Source organism: Phocoena sinus, chromosome 1, assembly GCF_008692025.1.
Source record: "Phocoena sinus isolate mPhoSin1 chromosome 1, mPhoSin1.pri, whole genome shotgun sequence".
In the NCBI taxonomy this organism is placed as follows: domain Eukaryota; kingdom Metazoa; phylum Chordata; class Mammalia; order Artiodactyla; family Phocoenidae; genus Phocoena; species Phocoena sinus.
Genome location: NC_045763.1, coordinates 35,768,690 through 35,786,775, shown reverse-complemented (window position 1 = coordinate 35,786,775; position 18,086 = coordinate 35,768,690). Strand labels below are relative to the sequence as shown.

General features: G+C 49.4%; 2 protein-coding genes across 7 annotated transcripts in view; one reads left to right on the top strand and one right to left on the bottom strand.

Annotated features, from left to right (window-relative positions):
* Positions 1 to 10,283: 10,283 nt before the first annotated feature.
* On the top strand, positions 10,284 to 12,892 carry HYI (hydroxypyruvate isomerase (putative)). Of its 3 annotated transcripts, none has more exons than XM_032625587.1 (8): positions 10,284 to 10,542; positions 10,620 to 10,731; positions 11,664 to 11,778; positions 11,979 to 12,057; positions 12,147 to 12,196; positions 12,307 to 12,376; positions 12,479 to 12,613; positions 12,733 to 12,892. In XM_032625587.1, the coding sequence occupies exons 1-8, from the start codon at positions 10,344 to 10,346 to the stop codon at positions 12,804 to 12,806; spliced, it is 834 nt and encodes a 277-aa protein (XP_032481478.1). In that variant the 5' UTR covers positions 10,284 to 10,343; the 3' UTR covers positions 12,807 to 12,892. The 3 variants fall into 3 exon arrangements, with proteins under 3 accessions (XP_032481478.1, XP_032481488.1, XP_032481471.1); XM_032625597.1 differs by having other exon boundaries at positions 10,305 to 10,542; positions 11,979 to 12,031; XM_032625580.1 differs by having other exon boundaries at positions 10,305 to 10,542; positions 11,944 to 12,031.
* SZT2 (SZT2 subunit of KICSTOR complex) overlaps positions 12,885 to 18,086 on the bottom strand; it is a 51,368-nt gene continuing 46,166 nt past the window's right edge. For 2 of the 4 annotated variants that reach the window (XM_032625550.1, XM_032625558.1), the window contains 7 exons: positions 16,879 to 17,092; positions 16,302 to 16,455; positions 16,041 to 16,163; positions 15,528 to 15,933; positions 15,280 to 15,396; positions 13,898 to 13,966; positions 13,618 to 13,761 (listed from right to left, as the gene is read on the bottom strand). In XM_032625550.1, coding sequence (XP_032481441.1) covers positions 13,618 to 13,761; positions 13,898 to 13,966; positions 15,280 to 15,396; positions 15,528 to 15,933; positions 16,041 to 16,163; positions 16,302 to 16,455; positions 16,879 to 17,092 — 1,227 coding nt within the window. Of the gene's footprint in view, positions 13,762 to 13,897; positions 13,967 to 15,279; positions 15,397 to 15,527; positions 15,934 to 16,040; positions 16,164 to 16,301; positions 16,456 to 16,878; positions 17,093 to 18,086 lie in introns of those variants that run through there. The other 2 variants (XM_032625540.1, XM_032625568.1) reach the window with 2 other exon arrangements.

The following is an 18,086-nucleotide window of genomic DNA, read 5'->3' as shown; positions in this document are numbered from 1 at the left end:
ATGACAAAGGAGGCAAGGATACACAATGGAGAAAAGACAATCTCTTCAATAAGTGGTGCTGGGAAAACTGGACAGCTACATGTAAATGAATGAAATTAGAACACTCCCTAACACCATACACAAAAATGAACTCAAAATAGATTAGAGACCTAAATGTAAGACTGGACACTATAAAACTCTTAGAGGACAACATAGGAAAAACACTCTTTGACATAAATCACAGCAAGATCTTTCTTGATCCACCTCCTAGAATAATGGAAATAAAAACAAAAATAAACAAATGGGACCTAATGAAACTTAAGTTTTTGCACAGCAAAGGAAACCATAAACAAAACGAAAAGGCAATCCTCAGAATGGGAGAAAACAGTTGCAAAGGAATCAACGGACAAAGGACTGATCTCCAAAATATATAAACAGCTCATGCAGCTCAATATTACAAAAACAAACAACCCAATCTAAAAACGGGCAGAAGACGTAAATAGACATTTCTCCAAAGAAGACATACAGATGGCCAAGAAGCACATGAAAAGCTGCTCAACAGCACTAATTATTAGAGAAATGCAAATCAAAACTACAATGAGGTATCACCTCGCACCAGTTAGAATGGGCATCATCAGAAAATCTACAAACAACAAATGCTGGAGAGGGTGTGGAGTAAAGGGAACACTCTTGCACTGTTGGCGGGAATGTAAATTGATACAGCCACTATGGAGAACAGTATGGAGGTTCCTTGAAACCTAAAAATAGAACTACCACACAACCCAGTAATCCCACTACTGGGCATATACCCAGAGAGAACTATAATTCAAAAAGACACATGCACCCCAATGTTCATTGCAGCACTATTTACAATAGCCAGGTCATGGAAGCAACCTAAATGCCCAGCAACAGATGAATGGATAAAGAAGATGTGGTACATATATACAATGGAATATTACTCAGCCATAAAGTGGAACAAAATTGGGTCATTTGTAGAGTTGTGGATGGATCTAGAGAATGTCATACAAAGTGAAGTAAGTCAGAAAGAGAAAAACAAATATCGTATATTAACGTATATATGTGGAACCTAGAAAAATGGTACAGATGAACTGGTTTGCAGGGCAGAAATAGAGACACAGATGTAGAGAACACATGTATGGACACCAAGGGGGGGAAAGTGGTGGTGCTGGGGGTGGTGGTGTGATGAATTGGGAGATTGGGATTGACATGTATAAAGTGTATAAAATGGATGGCTAGTCAGAATGCGCTGTATAAAAATAAATTAAATTAAAAAACAAAACAAAACAAGTGTGGCAACAGGCTCATGCCCATGAAATTCACTGATGTTATCACGTGGCTGATCACCTAGTATGAAACAGCCAGAGAGAACGGGAGGTGGATTACTAAGCACTCGGTTACAGTGCCAGAGGGAAGAAAACACCCTTCCAGCAGTATATGTTCTAAACCGGAGGTCAGTTTTTGGTGCCATCTCCCCCATGGCAGGATTCGTGGCCAGAGAACAAAGGGCTCTGGGAGTGGTCCCTCTCACTGTTTCACCTAATCATTCACTAGAAGACTTTTTTGTTTTCCATCCTTGCAACCAAAGGCTTGGTGGATCTGAAGCTTCTAGTGTCCACAGCAGTAAATTCTTCTGCCAGGAAACATGGTCATGGTTCCAGTGAACTAGAAGCTGAGATTTCCCCTGTTCATTTTAGGCTCCACATGCCACTAAGCAGTCAGAGGAGAGGTTCTCTAGCTTGGCTGAGGTGGCTGATCCTGATCACCAGGGAAAGTTGTGTTGCTGCTACACCGTGGGGATGAGAAGGACTTGGTTTAGGGCAACTCTAATTCTTCTCTTGCTCTAAAGTTCTGGTCAGTGGAAACTGACAACCCAATACTGTCAAGACCACCAAAGACTTGGATCCTACAGCAATGAAGGCATGTGTCATTCCACCAGGTAAAGAAACTCATCCAGCTGCGGTGCTGGAAAGGGCAAAGGGAACTTGCTTTGAGTGCTGGAAGAAGACAGCTGTGATTACCAATTTAGGCCCTATTACTGGCTCCAAAAATGCAGACCGTAACAGCTGTGTCTATGTTTCTTTACTGTTTGCTCCCATATGGGTTTCTACTGCTATCTGACGAATTATCACAAATTCAGCAGCCTAAAACAACACCCATTTACTAGCTCACAGCTCTGTAGGGCAGAAGTCCAGGAGCAGGGAGTTCCCTGGTGGCCTACTGATTAGGATTCTGGGCTTTCACCACCATGGCCCGGGTTCAGTCACTGGTGGGGGAACTGAGACCCTGCAAGCCACGTGACGCGGCCAAAAAAAAGTCCAGGCGCGGCATGTATGGCTGGGTTCTCTGCTCAAAGTTTCAAAAGGCTGAAATCAAGGTGTTGAGCTGCATTCCCATCTGGGGCTCAGGGTCCTCTTTCAGGCTAACTTCGTTGTGGCAGAATTCAGCTCCCCGTGGCCAAAGGATTGAGGCTTCCTTATCCCTGCTGGCTGTCAGCCAGGGGCTACTCTCAGCTCCTAGAGGCCACCCATATTCCTTCTCCATCTCCAAAGCCACCAATGGACAACTTCTCACGCATTAACTTCAAATCTCTTTCACCAGGAAGAGCCCTGGGCCTTTTAAGGGCTCTCCTGACTAGGTCAGGCTCACCCAGCTTAGTCTCCCTTTCATAAATGATTTGGGACCTTAACTGCATCTGCAAAATCCCTTCATAGCAGTATCTAGACTAGTATTTGATTGAAAAACAGAGAAAACACACTCCAGGTGTGTACACCCGGGAGCAGGAATCTGGGGAGACTATCTCCGGATTCTGCCTACCACACCTCTCCTCACTTTAACCCGATTCCTTATTTGAAGAACACTAGTAGTAGTAAAGGTTTAGGTTTCCAGAGAGGTTTTTCCGGATCGAGATCGCCTCTTGGTAAAATGGTAGTCAGTGGGATTTTGTGCATCCCGCTGATGGGGATGCGAATTTTTCACCCAGATGAAGAATGAGAGGGCATACTGAGGGAGGAAAGAGGAGAGCCCTGCTAGATATTTCCTGTTTGTCCCTCATTCTGTTTTCCTCCTTGCTTTCTGCCCAAACAGAGGGACTGATGTTGGCTCCATCAATGGGTTCCCTTGTCCTTGGGCTCTGGTTGGTTTATCTAGTGGGGAGGCCCAGCAGGAGATTACAGGGCAGAAGGAGAGTCAGGTAGGGTATTTATTTCTCAGGTTTCCTCCCTACAGGCTGCCTCAGGTTGCCCGTGTCCTGCAACTGAGGGCTTCGGTTCCTCGTAGGACAGTTATCTCTGCACGACTTTCTCCTCCCGGATTTCAGTCCCCATGCCCCCATCCCCTTCACCCTTTCAGGCTTAGGAGGAGTAACAGCTCTGCTGTTCCCAGCCCTAGGTTGCTTCACTATCCCATGTATCTCCCCTACGCCTGCCCACGCCTTCATAAATAGTCCCTTTATTCAATCTTCTGAATTATCCTAATTTGAGTGTGCCATCTGTTTTCTGTTTGGACTCAGTGATACAAGAACCTATTAAGAGATAGGCAGGGGAGTATGGCAGATGGAGATACAAATATTACCTTTATTACCACTACAACTGACACTGGACAATATGGCTTAGGTCTGCTAGGCAAGCAGGCTGCTAATATTTCACCCCTGAGGTCAGCCCTGTGAGGGTTTATTCCTGTAAAACTTATGGCAGAGGGGGGTAGGGTAGGGAGTGTGCTTTTTTACAGAGAGAAGGGAGGATGGGACTGAGCTGAGCAGTTTGGCGCCTCCTTTCTGACAAAGGAGTCACTCTCCTTCCCCTGGGAAAGACCGAGAAGGCGGGGCAGGCGCCCAGAGACATCTATAGAGGGCAGACCTTCTTCCAAACAGGAACGCGAAGCCTGGTAGAAAGGTGGCACTCCTCCAACACTCTGAACAGCAAATGATACTTTAAATAAAGTCAAAGGTAAGCAAAAAACAGCCAAAGACTTAATATCCAGAATTTCTATAAAGAACATCTACAAACCGTTTAATTAAAACATTAAGAATCCTACTGAAGAATGGACAAAGTCTTCAGATAAGCAATTCACAGAAGAGGGAATGCTAATGGCAAATAAACATCTGGAAAGATGTTCAACTTCAGCCATAATGAACGATTTGATTTTTTTAAATGTTTTTTTCCCCCGCTTCAGATTGGCAAGAATCCAGCCTTGATGAAGATGCAGGGAAACAGGCGCTCATAGGCTGTCAGTACGAATGTAAACTGATAAAGCGTTTTGAAGGGCAATTTGGCAGTGAATTAGAACTTTAAACGTGCATATCCTTTGGCCAAGCAAGTCCACTTTCAGAGAGATATACTGGAGAAATATTCATATTTGTATCCACACACAGAAAGGCATGTACAAGGATGTTTATTGTAATACTGATAAATTGGAAGCAATCTTTTGTCCATCAATAGGGGAAGGATAAAATTTTCATATTCTGGGGCTTCCCTGGTGGCGCAGTGGTTGAGAGTCCGCCTGATGATTGATGCAGGGGACACGGGTTCGTGCCCCGGTCCGGGAAGATCTCACATGCCGCGGAGTGGCTGGGCCCGTGAGCCATGGCCACTGAGCCTGCGCGTCCGGAGCCTGTGCTCTGCAACGGGAGAGGCCACAGTGGTGAGAGGCCCACATACCACAAAAAAAAAAAAAAAAAATTCATATTCTGGAATAAAATGCAGTTAAAAGAATGGCCAAAGAAAGGGAGAACAGTAAGACAGATTGAGTTTATATATATAAATAATTATATATATATATATTCCCCCCCACAAAGGAAAGACATCCTATAAGACCTCCTATGTATAATGCTAAGTGGATAAAAAAAACAAGTTGCAAAAAATATATACCTAATACCATGGGTAGAATTCATGAGTGTAAAAATTAAACAAGGGAAGAATAAGATTCTGTAGTTAGGGTTATTGAGATTTTTCAAAATCCTAAACATGAAATAAAAACCTTTCTGACTATCCACACTTGTTCTCTTTGAGTCATACATTCACTGGTTGTATTTAAGTTTAAAGATTGCATGTGGATGGGAATGTAATTAGCTAACACTCTATTAAATAATATGGCCAAGAGCCTTCATGTGTTCCTAACAACATACATATGTAGGGCAACGGCACAAGAAGAGTTTCTGGATGCAATCCAGCCACCCAGTAATAGAACAGAAACTAAAGATAAGGGCCAGTTATAGGAGCCTCCTTTTAAAGATAAGGATGTATAACATGGAACAGCAAATATTATTATATTCTTCCAAGAGTATAGTGATCGCTCATGCAAGCACAAATTTTGTAAAGTGATTCAATGCTGTTTTGTATAATGATGTTATTATTCAATGTACTGTGTGTGTGAAATGATTCTGTGTAAATGTGCTGAAATTTTAGTTATCGAGTCCTAATGTATAATAGATGTATCACGAATATTCCCCTATGACATACTTGGATACCCTATGAAAGAAAAACTTTACCAAAGGTTTAGTTTCCTTTTTGACAAGCTATCGTGAATCTGTGTGATATGGACTATTACTGGTAAAATTGAGTAAAGTGGGAAAGTTAAATTCCGAAGCCTTAGAAATGCAGACTCAATGGTTCAAACAAATAATAAAGTGACACTAGATTCTGAACACATGGTTGGATGTGAAAATATATAACATGATATATGGAGCCTGATTTGAACATGCTGTATAAAAGTGATAAAAAGACTGGGAGCTCAAATAAGAAAGTTAAAATAGAAATGAAGATGCTCTTGTATTAGAGGAAGGTAGGAAAAAGCTTAATGAAGATCGGGCGAAATAAAAATCATCAGCATAAACTCATGACTTTGAAAGATAAAGACTCCCTCAGAGACACTGAGATCCCTAAGTTGCTATCAGTCATCCAGTTCACCACTACCAGCTATATGAAATGATATAAATTCATGAAATGATATAAATACATAGCCCAAGTGCCCAGGGTCCAGGTCTTCAAATTGCTTCTTACCAAAAGCACCAGGTGTTTTTTGAAATGTGCACAATGCTTGGTCTTGGGATGGGAAAAGCAAGTTAGTTCTGAGACATCTCTTTTTTGGAAAGAATTAAGATGAAGGAGGAAGGCTAGCTTGATTGATTTCCTTACAGATGTTCCAAGGGAATACAACGCCTCTCTCGGTTTTTCTTGCCACATCTCTCTGTACATCATTTCTATTCTCTCTGCCTGAATGTCCCCATGAGGTATGGTTCTATTAAGAAGGAGAAAAGAGGCAACAGATGTGGGGTAGGCAATCTACAATGTCTATAACAGGTACTCTGGTTGGTCCAACTTGGGTCAGGTGCCCACTCACTGACCAATCACTGTGACTGGGAAGAGAGGATCTTATAAGAAGATGACAGCATCTATTCACACTTAAGATGAAGAAGTGGTGAAAGTGATAATTCCCCCAAACAAGGGAACAGTTCCCAGAAGAAGAAAGGGAACCTCTACTAGATATCTATTGCTGCTAACAAATTACCCCACAACTCAGTGGCTTAAAATGACAAATGTTTACTATCAAAGAGTTTCTGTAGGCCAGAAATCTGGGCGTGCCTTAGGTGGATGTCTCTGACTCAAACCTTATCTGTCATGAGGCTGCAGTCAAGGTGCTGGTCAGGATCACAGTCATCTTAAGGCTCAGTGGGAGCAGACCTGCTTCCAAGCTCATTCACAGGCTGCATCAGCCCCTTGGCATAGCTCTTTCCATAGGGCAGCTCACAATACGGCAGCTGGTTTTCCTCAGAGCAAGTGAGTGAAAGAGTGAGAGAGGGCACCCAAGACACAAGCCAAAGCCTTTTTGTAACCTAATCTCTGAGGTGACATTGGACCAGCTTTGCTGTATTCTATTTGTTTGAAGTGAATCTCGAGGTCCAGCCCATATTCAAGCAGAGGGGGCAGGGAGACCAGAATGTGGAGATCACTGGGGACCATTTCACAGGCTGCCTAGCACAGGTTCTGAGCAGGTAATACAATCAAAGACCACTAGCTTGAGCAGTGACACATTGAATCCAAAAAGTAGTAGTTCTGGCCTAATACAAACAAGCTGAGTCTGTAGAAAAACCTTGAGATTCTCATGATACTACAATGAGGATGTTAATAGAAAATGTGCTAACAGGTGGTAATAATGCATACAGAAAGTTTTAAAATTTTGTTCTTATTAAATATGAACCAGATACAAAATGATATTTATAAAATATATGTAAGATATAAAGAGTAGTGATAAAAACAAAGATGTGTGATCACACCACACCAGAGAAAGGGGACAACCATTACTCTTGAAGTCTCCAATGCCACTCCCTTCCCTCCCACTCCAGAGGTCACTATCATCTTGAATTTTGTGGTCATTATCACTTGCTCTTCTTTATAGTCTTACCACAGATGTTTGTAGCCCTGCACAAGATATTGTTTGGTTTTCCCTGCTTTTGACTTCACGTAAATGGAATCATACTGTATATATTTCTCTGTGATTTGCTTCTTTCACTTACGATTATGTTTCTGAGATTTATCCATTCGATGTGTTCATACTGATGCTTTCAATTCGACCTAAACGTCACTAAGCTCTTCATATATTACTCTAATCCAAGAGCAAACTCAATTTTACCATTTGAGTCACCAGCTTTTTCTTCACTTTTATAAACAACACTGTAGGACTATACAACAACACATCTATACATTTATCAATGGACATTTGAGTTAATTCCTTATTTTTGCTACATAAATAGTGGTGCTATGAACATCACTGAATTATTTCCTGGTACACTCGTGCACAATGTTCTCCAGGAGATAAACCTGGGCAAGGAACCGCTGGATCAAAGGCATATGAATGCTCAGTTTTAAGAAATAATGCCAAATTATTTTCCAAAGTGGTTGTAGTGATTTATACTCCTATCAGCAGTGAATAAATGTTGCAGTTGTTCCAGATCCCTTCCAATACTTGCTATTGTCTGACTTTTAAGGTGTTTTTTTTTTCCCTCCAATCTGGAAAGTATAAAATGAAATTTCATTGAGGTTTTGATTTGCATTCCCCATATTAGTTGTAATATTTTTTATGACATTGGCAAGTGCAATCCAGTGGTCAAATGCGAATCTGAACTCTATGTGCAAGTGTCAGCCATTATCCACGTAACTATTTACAAGCTGTTGTTATCTTAACTGATCATCATACCTGTACAAGTTCTTTGATTAAAAATTAAATGCAAAGAATCAAGATTTGTAATAACTTCGTGTAATGCTTCTGTTGCAAAGTGGGTTAAGATATAGACAAATGGTGACTAAAGAAAATAATTGTCATGGGCATTGTACCTCTCTTGTATATATTTTGATACATTATGTAAAGGTGGTTGTAAGGGAATTAAGGGGAAAAGTGAGTCACGCACATCTAGCTTATACATCATCTCTGCTGCCCTACAGGGAATACAAGCGAAAAAGGAGTGGAACCATTGGAGGCTGGACAAATTTTGTTTCTGGTACAGACCCCAGCAGATGGTGGTGCTTTGAAAGTCTTACATAGAATTTGCATACTCAGATTTACAGTGAAGTGTTAATAAGGAATTACTTACCTTAGATGTTATTCTGTATTGCCAACAATGGATCATAAACACGATGAAGTTGGGATTGAAGTTGGGATTGTTAAACTTAGTGAGGTCACATCCTGATTGGACAGTACCCAAGAAACACGTTCCAGGAGGAGTCTGATTTCCAAGTATACTGCCAGCTGCAGGGGGGCAAGAAATCAGGTGATCAGTCATAGCTGGTGGCAATCCGTGCTTGGAGGCAGAGCTGAAGAAACAGTACCTGCCAGGCACTTGCATTCACTCTGAGCTGAGCCTGGACCCCAGGTGCCTGGGTGAGCCCGACTTGGGATGCCGGAGAGCAGTGACAGGAAGACAGTGGACGCTGGGTTCTCCTGATGTTGCACTTCAAGCTGCTTTTTGTCAAAGCTAGTACAGGAAGCAGATCAAGATGACGTCTATGAATGTATTGTCCACGTGTAAACTGACAATATTTTTGAAAAGCCATTTCGAACAGTCGTCAAGAACTTAAGCATGCTCCTATTTTTTCACCCAACTTGGAATCTGCCCATTCAGTTGGTTTAGTGTGGCTGAAATATTGATAAATTCATTTGAATGATCTGAAGAAACGTTAAGAGGCTACAGACACAGAAACCCGGGGAAGTCTAAACATCCTGGCCTTGGGAAGTGTAGACCTGGGAGCTGCCGTGGGTTTGGCCAGTCCTGAGAACTCTGCAGCAGCGGTATCTCAACGTGCTACCCCTATTCATAGTGCTCAGTTTCCCACCCCCTCTGCTCTAGCTTTTCTTTACCACCTGACTCCCGCTTATTTAGTTTCTACAGCCACAGTCATCTTCCGGCAAACCCACCTCCCACTTGGCTCTCAGTATTTCCTTGTTTGAACTCTCCAAGGGGGAGCCTGATTGGCCAGACTATCTTTCCAAATTGGACAAATCAAGGGTCTTGGACTATTCTATGGATTGGCTGCCCTTGGATCAGATGTCTTTCCGTGATCCAATCAGCCGGGGCTGAGAGGGGACAGCCCGCCCACAGCCGCTCAGTGCGGAGTCCTGGGGTGGAGGCAGTTTTCCTTATGAAGGACTTCGTACTTTGTTCCTACAAAAGAAACCTAAGAAAACGATTCAGAGTTGGGACTAAGAAGTGCATTAAAGTGCTTTTGTAGCGCACGCGCACACACACGTTGAAATCCCTAATGACCATCAACAGAGTAGCATGATCAATTCTGGGATGTCCAGGTGCGGAACAGTGAGCAGCTAATTCAAGGTTTTCACGGGAAATGCTCACGAAATAATATGCCATAAAATCGCATATACACTATTATCAGGGTTTTCTAAGAAAAGACTGCACGTGTTTAGTTTTTGCTCTGTACGGGAAAGTTAACGGGTGAGTGGTGCGGCACACACTTTCAAATGTTCCATAATGAACAGGTACTCTGGTTATAATGAAGGAAAAACACGAAGCGTTTGTTAGCGTCCACGCTCCTTCACGTTAATTGGGCCCGCACCTCCTCCGCGCGCCGCCCTCTCCCGTCAGGGAAAGTGCACTTTTCTGGCCAGTCCGTGGTTTTTACGACGCACGGCTTTCCCAGCCGGAGAGAGCCGGCACCCAGTTCGCGGCGACAGCGCGCCCCCGCCCGGCGGGGCCGGGCACCTCCGCCGCCTCGGCGCCCGCCCCGCCCCGCCCCGCCCCCCGCTCGGGCCCTCAGTCCCCTCCCCTCCCCGGCCCCGCCCGCGGCTGCTGCCTTCCGGCTGCGCAGATTCTGCCCCAGGCGCGCTCCTGGCCGGCCATGGCTCCCCTGCGCTTCTCGGCCAACGTGTCGTGGCTGTTCCCCGAGCTCCCCAGCCTCCCCGCGCGGCTCCGGGCCGCGGGAAGTTCAGGTTTCGAGGCGGCCGAGGTCGGCTGGCCGTACGGGGAGCCGCCGGAGGCGCTGGCGCGCACGGCGCAGGAAGTGGGGCTACAGCTCGTGCTGATCAACACGCCCCCGGGTGCGCCGTGGGGGCCCGGGCCTGGGCGGGGCGAGCCGGGAGAGCGAGCCGGGAACTGAGGTCCATTCTCTCCGCAGGAGACCGAGAGAAAGGGGAGATGGGGCTGGGGGCCGTTCCCGGGAGGCAGGCGGCCTTCCGAGATGGGCTGGAGCAGGCTGTGGTGTACGCCAAGGCTCTGGGCTGTCCTAGGTATCCTCCTCTCTCCAATCCCCCGCCCCCATGACCCGCGAGAGAACAGGCCGCCGGGGCTTGAGAGGCTCAGAGGTCCGAGCGCACTGGCCTTTCTCCGCCCCTTCCGTCCGGGTCCCTTGTAAATTGCCTCCTGTATTTTATCTGTTGTGTGTCACTCTCAGTTTGCAACTCTTTCTTGCTCAACTCATGCCGGGATCCCATGCTGGGAGCTTAGTCTGATCTGGGAGATAGATAGCACAGTAAACAAACGGAGTGATCCATTTGAGGACAGGTCAGTTCAAGGAGGCTGTGGGAGCAGGTAGGCAGTAACTCTGTCTGGGATCAGAGAAAGCTTCTTACAGGTAGTAAGTAGTGGGTCTCTAGTGGGCACTTGCTTGAGGTAAGGAGCATTCCCGTCAAGGATGCAGGGGCCAAAGGCAAGAGGGGCTTGGTGTGTTCTGCAGAGTTTACGAGGCTGGAAAAGTAACCTGTCTGCTTTGGAGGTGGCTGAAAAGGATCAGGTGGTGAAGTGAGGGGGACTCAAAGTGGGACTGATCTCATAAATGTCAAATCCTGCACAGAGCAACCAGGCTGAGAAGGAACTGGCAACAAGGGGTTATTAAGGGGGTGGAGGAGTGTGTGTGCAGAAAACAGATGGGAAGCTAAGAAACGGATGCAAGGAGGAGTGACAAGCAGCGTGGAATTCCTGAGAAGGGTAAGGGTCAAAGTAATTTTTTAAAGGTGAGAATCATGTTTGTAGGCATGAGGAGAAGGGGCACGGAAAAGGAGAATTTGGAAGTACAGGAGGGGTTAAGTGAGAGACCTGGGGAGATGGGAAGCCGGCATGATGGGAGAGCAGCTGGAAGAGGTGCACCCAGGGAGCGACGGAGTGAAGGCTCGCGCTTCGAGGATGGACTCCACAGCCCCCTCCAGGCCCATTTTCCCCACAGGATTCACCTGATGGCTGGCCGAGTGCCCCAGGGGGCTGATCGAGCAGCAGTCAGGGATGAAATGGATACAGTTTTTCTGGAGAACCTGAGGCACGCAGCTGGGGTCCTGGCTCAGGTGAGACGGTGAAAACACATACAGACACACATGCTTCATGAATGTGTGTGTGTGTGGAGGGGATGCACAGTGGGGAGAGCAGTGAGGCACAGAGGCTGGGCCCCGGTCCAGGCCGGAGGGATTGGTGATGGGCTTGATCGGTGATTGAGGGGGTACAAACCTTAGGGAGAGCTCTACTCACGGATCCTGCCTGGTGCTAGGAGAACCTTGTGGGGCTGCTGGAGCCCATCAACACCCGCATCACGGACCCCCGGTACTTCCTGGATACGCCCCAGCAGGGTAGGACCCCAGCCCTGTGTCTCCTCCTGTCCCTTGATTCTTGGCGCCCTCCTTGAGTCTCATGGCCCCCTCCCCGGTTTCTCTCCCAGCGGCAGCCATCTTAGAGAAAGTTGGAAGACCCAACCTCCAGTTACAGATGGTAAGTGGGAGAGAGGGAGTGCTTCTCAGAGGGCCCGTGCGCCTGTGTTCTCCAAATCCAGGCAGAATGGTGTGGCCTGCAGGGTCTGTGACTCGGAATCTCTGCCCCAGGACATATTCCACTGGCAGATCATGGACGGGAACCTGACAGGGAACATCCGGGAGTTCCTGCCCCTCGTTGGTGAGGGCCCCTTTCTTGGCTCCTTCCTAGTCTGCCATGCTGCTTCCTCTGTCCTCCCACTCTTTCTACCCCCCCCCCACATCTGCCCACATCTGCTCCCAGGGCACGTGCAGGTCGCACAGGTCCCAGGCCGAGGGGAACCCGGCAGCCCTGGAGAGCTGAACTTCCCCTATCTGTTCCAACTGCTGGAAGATGAAGGCTACAAAGGCTTTGTGGGCTGCGAGTACCAACCTCGAGGTGAGGGTGGGCTGAGCTCCAGGCCTGGCCCTGGGGAGGGGGCTCTGGAGGGACAGGTGTCGGGCAGGGGCTGTTTTCCTCCTCGTGGGTTGAGATGCCTCGGGTCCCTCTCCCCTCAGGAGACACGGTAGAGGGCTTGAGTTGGCTACGTTCGTACTGGGATAAGCGGGGCCGCCCACAGTCTGGCCAGTGAGGTCCTGCGCTCTAGCCACACGCCTCTGGGATGGTGAGCTGCACATCCCGAGTCTCCTCTGAATTAAAGACAATCTGCTGAAGGTTTCCACGTGTGTGTTATTGGAGGGGGAGGGGGAGGGACACACAGTGCCTAACTTTTCAGTTTCTTTGGGTCACTTCCTTCCTGCAGAGAAGGGACATACAGCTCACGTTCAAGTCCTCCAGTCTGTGCCAGTGTTGCTGTGGAGATGGGAGAGCTTTCGAGCTCACCACCTCACGTACAGATGAGAAACCAAGGGTCCGAGAGCAAAGGGACTCACCCGTGGTCACAGATGCTTCAAAGGCAGAGCTGGGATTGGAACCCAGGTGTCTTAGTGGCAATTGTCCAGCAATGATGTCCCCGTGGGAAGTGAAGACCACAGGGCTCAAGATGGGGGTGGGGAAGGCGGGTGGCTGACCGCAAGCCAAGACTGGGGGGCAGGATTCAGGCAGAGGAACTCTAAGGGGTCTATGTGCCACCTGATGTGAAGAATTCCCGGACTCCACCAAGTGAGAAGGGAGGAGGAGTCTCCTTCTGGAAGGGCCCAGGGACCTGAGATGGCATGGGCACCTCAGGGAGGTGACCGGACCTTCTGGATCCCTGGGCTGGTCAGTGGCAGTGAGTGTTTAGGGAGGGCAGCTCCTGCTACCAGGTCCCCAAGACACATTCACACAACGACTGGCATCCCTCAGTGTCCAGTCTTGCCCGGGTGCCCAGAGGGCTGGTCAGTCCTGCTGCAAGTGGGCAATCCTACAGAGCCATAATTCGAGGACATTCAGTGGTCCATCCCTCAGAGGAGGCGGGTCCAGAGGGTGAAGCAGGCTGTGTTGATGACGGACTCCAGGTGGTGGTAAGTAGAGACCAGCTGGGCAGGGGGGCTCTCGCTGTCCTGGGGCTGTACCGGGAAGGGCTCTCGGAAAACCACTGTCAGAGACTGTGGGGAACACGGGGCGGGGGTGGTGAGAGGAGGGCAGGCTGAGCCCAGGGAGCAGGGCTCCCCAACCTCAGCAGGCTCTGGGATGGAGCATTAGGCTGACACAAAGCCCCTCACCGCCCCCTCCCATTCTCACCGTCTTTCCCAAGTGGGAATCCAGAAACACGAGCACGAAACAGTCAGTGAACTTCTGATTCAACACAACCTGCAGCAAAAGACAGAATGAGATGCGGAGTGAGGCACACACCCTCCTGGAGGGCGTCCTGAGAGTGGGGCCCGCTCCCATCACCACACCTGACCCTACCTACACTGCACGGCCGCCCAGGACCTCCTCCAAGCCCAACCTCGGTCCTCGTCCTCACTGGCCCCTGGTTAGCCTGTCCAGCCTCACCAGGATGAGCGAGTGGTACTTGACTGGAAGGCCCTGCGTAAGCTCACACACTGAAGCCCAGAAGCAAAGGAGGGTTCTCTCCCCTTGACGCGAGCCCTCCTTTCCTCCTGGGTTTCGTGTCTCTGGCCTCCCTGATGCCTGTCCCTGGTGCTCAGCTTTGTGATCTCTCCCTGGGCAGTTTCTTCTATGCCCAGCTTCAGTCACCACCTGTTTGTATTTAAGTGCTGCCTACATCTCTCTCCTGAGCGCCAATCCCCGATGCCCATATACCTTCTAGACTGTGGTCCTCGAAGGTCCTCCTGGGCCTCAGATTCAATTCTTCACCCTTCCCCCAAACCCACTCCTGCTTCGGCGTTCCCGCCACCCACAGAAGCATCCCCATCTGCTCACACCCACCTGCACCACCGCAGCCTTACCCTAACTAACCTCGGCTTCTCTGGGTGTTGCTTTGTCACACCTTGAAACTTGTCTTCCCCACAAGCACTATGTCGCAGGACCCCTTACCACAGACCAAGCATCTTTTCTTTTGAAATCTTCTCTTGAATGTCTCCTCTCCTGATCGCTGCTCTCGTTGGGGCCATCCTTTAGGCTCTCAATCCCCAGGCTTGTGCCCACTGCCATAGCTCTCCTCTCTACCTGTCCTTCCCAGCAACCTGTCAACCTCTACTGTGCGTACCAATCACCTGCGGATCTGGCTGAAAGGCAGGTTCTGAGCCAGCAGGTCTGGGGTGGGGTCTGAGAGTCTGCACTTCGGTCAGCTCCCAGGTGGTGCTGACGCTGCTGGTGTGAGGACCACACTTTGGTAAAAAGGCCTGAAAGCCCAGGAGGTCCTTTCTGGGACTGGAACCTCCAAGAGCAACCACTCACAAGGTTGGCTTGGCCCTCAGGATCGCTAGCCAAAGTTTGTGCTTTTTGTGAGCCCTGAGGGCACAGCTCTAGGTTATTCTCAGTGAATCACATGCTGTGGCTTGGTGCTTGAAAGGTTTTACATCCATCTACCGGTGTGGTCACTCCATCTCAGCCTCCCTGTTTAGTCAGACTGGGGTTCTTTGAGGGGGACCCTATCATCTCTCTGATGAGGATTTCTGCTGTGTCTCCCCTTTCAGAGGAAGGTCAAAGAGACTTACCAGGTACTGAGTTCCCAAGTCTGGGCTCTGGAAATGGCGACAGCTCTGGGGAAAGCGGCTTAGGAGAACCTTGATCAGGCTCTGGTACCAGGAGACCGTCATAGACAGGAAGCAGTCCTAGGGGAAGGTCCACAGGCATGGATCTGCTGTTCCAGAACCACCTCTGAGACCCTTGCAACCTCTACCGGGGCTGCCAGTGGAATTCCTAGCTTCCGTCCCAGCCCCTTCTGGAACCCACAGCTGCTTACCAGCTGGGGGTCAATGTCCCCAATGGATTTGGCATGGACTGCTTCTAGGAGCTCCTCCAGCTCGGCCAGGGCCAGGCGCCCCCCTAGTCGCAGCCGATCAGGTCCTGGTGGTTCCAGCAAGAAGAGGCGCTTCCAAAGGGTGTCCCGACGGCAGTGCCCTCCAGCCAGCCGTACCAGCTGAGCCAGCCGTGCCCGTGCCACACCCACCTCTGCAGCCAGTGGGGGGAAGAGGGGAGCCGGTCCAGGGGCCAGACCATCCCCTGAGGCCTCCCCAGGGCTACCGGCTGAGCTCCCAGGAGCCTCTGGCTCAGGGGGCAGTCTGGGCGGCTTCCGGAACCGGCGCAGGTCAGCAGTGAGTCTGGGGAAGAGCTCTCGTTGGCTGGTGAGCACCACGAAGAACTGCAGCCTAGGGTGGGGAGGGGCAGGAGTGTGATGGTCACAGCAGGAGAGACACAGGGCAACAGCAGGGAGCGGCTGGGCAACGGGCAAGTTCAAGGCAGGGGATCTGCTGACCGCAGAACGTGCCGCTCGGCCTCTCCTTGCTCCTCAAAGGGTGCGGCACAGTGACAAACAAGCAGAGACACGTCGAAGTCGTCCTGGTGACGAAGTCCCTCAGAGTCCAGGTAGGAGCCAGAGCTGTGTGGTGGGGGTTGGGGAGACGTCAAGCCTGAGCTTCTGATGAAGCCAACCCCACCCCTTCTGTCCAAGAAAACGCAGGTCCCCCACTGCAAGGATGGCCCCGACTCCGGCTCCAGGCATCCCCTCTCGCCTTACCTGTGCCACACCGACACCAGGGCGTACTCGTTATGTTCCGGGCCTCCTGGCCGGGCCATCCGCAGTGGCTTCATGTGGTAGGAGCTGGCATGGTCGGCCACGTAGTTGTACAGCTGGTGGGCAGCAATGAGCGGAGTTGGGAGCTCCAGGGTCCCTGAGGGGCGAGTTACAGGAGACACTGAGCCTGGGACAGACACAGTGATCTGGTGGGGCCGGAGGATGGGAATCCCTGAGGCTCTGACGGGCAAGCAGGCCGATTCTTTCTGGGGAGCTCCTGAGGGACATGGAGATGGGACAGAAGTGGCTCAGGACACACAGGGGGCAGGGTACACACGACACAGGATCTAAACTTTGCTTGCTACGAAAATTAAACCAAACTTGCTATGAAAACAGACTGAGAAGAACTTAAGACAGAGACATGGGGACAGGGTCCAGGTGACATGAGGCGACTTGACCATATAGGACAGGAGAGGCAGAGACAAGGTCAGGTCCCCGGAAGTGGTCCCCCTGGCCCTGGCTTGAGACACCTGGCGGCCTGTTCCTTTCCAGGTTCACTGGCTTGCCCCTGGGCACCGACCTTGGTAAATGTGATTGCGGCCAAAGTGGGGCCCATCAGGGTGGTGGGCCAGGAAGTGTCGCAGGAAGGTGGTGAGGTGGTAGCCGTGCCTCAGCACCAGGTGGGCGCCCAGCACGTGCTGGCGCACGAGGCGCAGGTGGAAGTCGTAGCTGAACGAGTGCACGTGCATCAGGTCCCGCACCTTGTCACACTCCTCCGTGAACAGCATGGACAGCTGGGGAGCGGGGAGGGAGGACCTGGTCAGGAAACGGTGGCAGGCTGCCCGCCCGTCTCACTTCCCTCCTTGCCTGGAAAACGGCAGCTCAAGATTCACCCCGTCGCCATGGGCCCCTCTGCCAGAAACGCTTCTGTGAGAAGCCCTCCTCATTACATTATACAGTGTTGTAACTCTGTTTACATGAACTGACCATTTTGAGACATGAACCTTTTTTACTCTGTATCCCAGTCTCCACTCAAGTCTGGCACAGATTCACTCATGTAACAAATACTTGTCGAGTGCCTCCCACGTGCCTACCTGGTACTGTTCTAGTTGCTGGGGATACAAACCCCTACCCTCAAGGAGCTTACAGTCTAGTAGTGGGGAGATAAGACAATAAACATTAGGCAGAATAAATAGCACATTAGTAGATGGTTATGGAAAATCAAGCAGTAAATAAAGCAGGTGTGGTTTTAAACAGGGTGGTCAGGGTAGGCCAGGTGTGTAATTACTCACTATTAGAAAGGCTTTCCTGGTCGCTTCCCATCCCTCCAGCTTTATCTTCTCATCAAATTACTTGCTCTTGCAACGTATACTACATATTTTCTCTACACTCTTGTACCTGCTGTTCTGTTTGCCTGAATGCTGCTCCCCCTGGTCCCCAAAGCTGGCTAACTCCCACTCATTTGTAAAGCTTCATCTGGGACATCCTGCCAAGGCTAGTCCAGGGCTGGCCTCCTCTAATTCATCTGTGAATGAATGAATGAACGAACGAACCATTGATGGAGGAAGAAAGGAGGGCAGAGACACAGAGCTGGTGCTTCTCTTGGTGTACATCAGTGTTACTGAGAGTGTGTTAACAGTTGGATAGGTGATGCTAGAATGGCAGAATCTACCTGACCGTGCCCTTGGGGGCACAGGGCATAAAAATTAACAGGAAAGGAAATCAGTGACTGTAGAAGCAGCAGTTGCCTAGGAGTCAGAGTAGCTGCGTGACCTTGGGTAACTTACA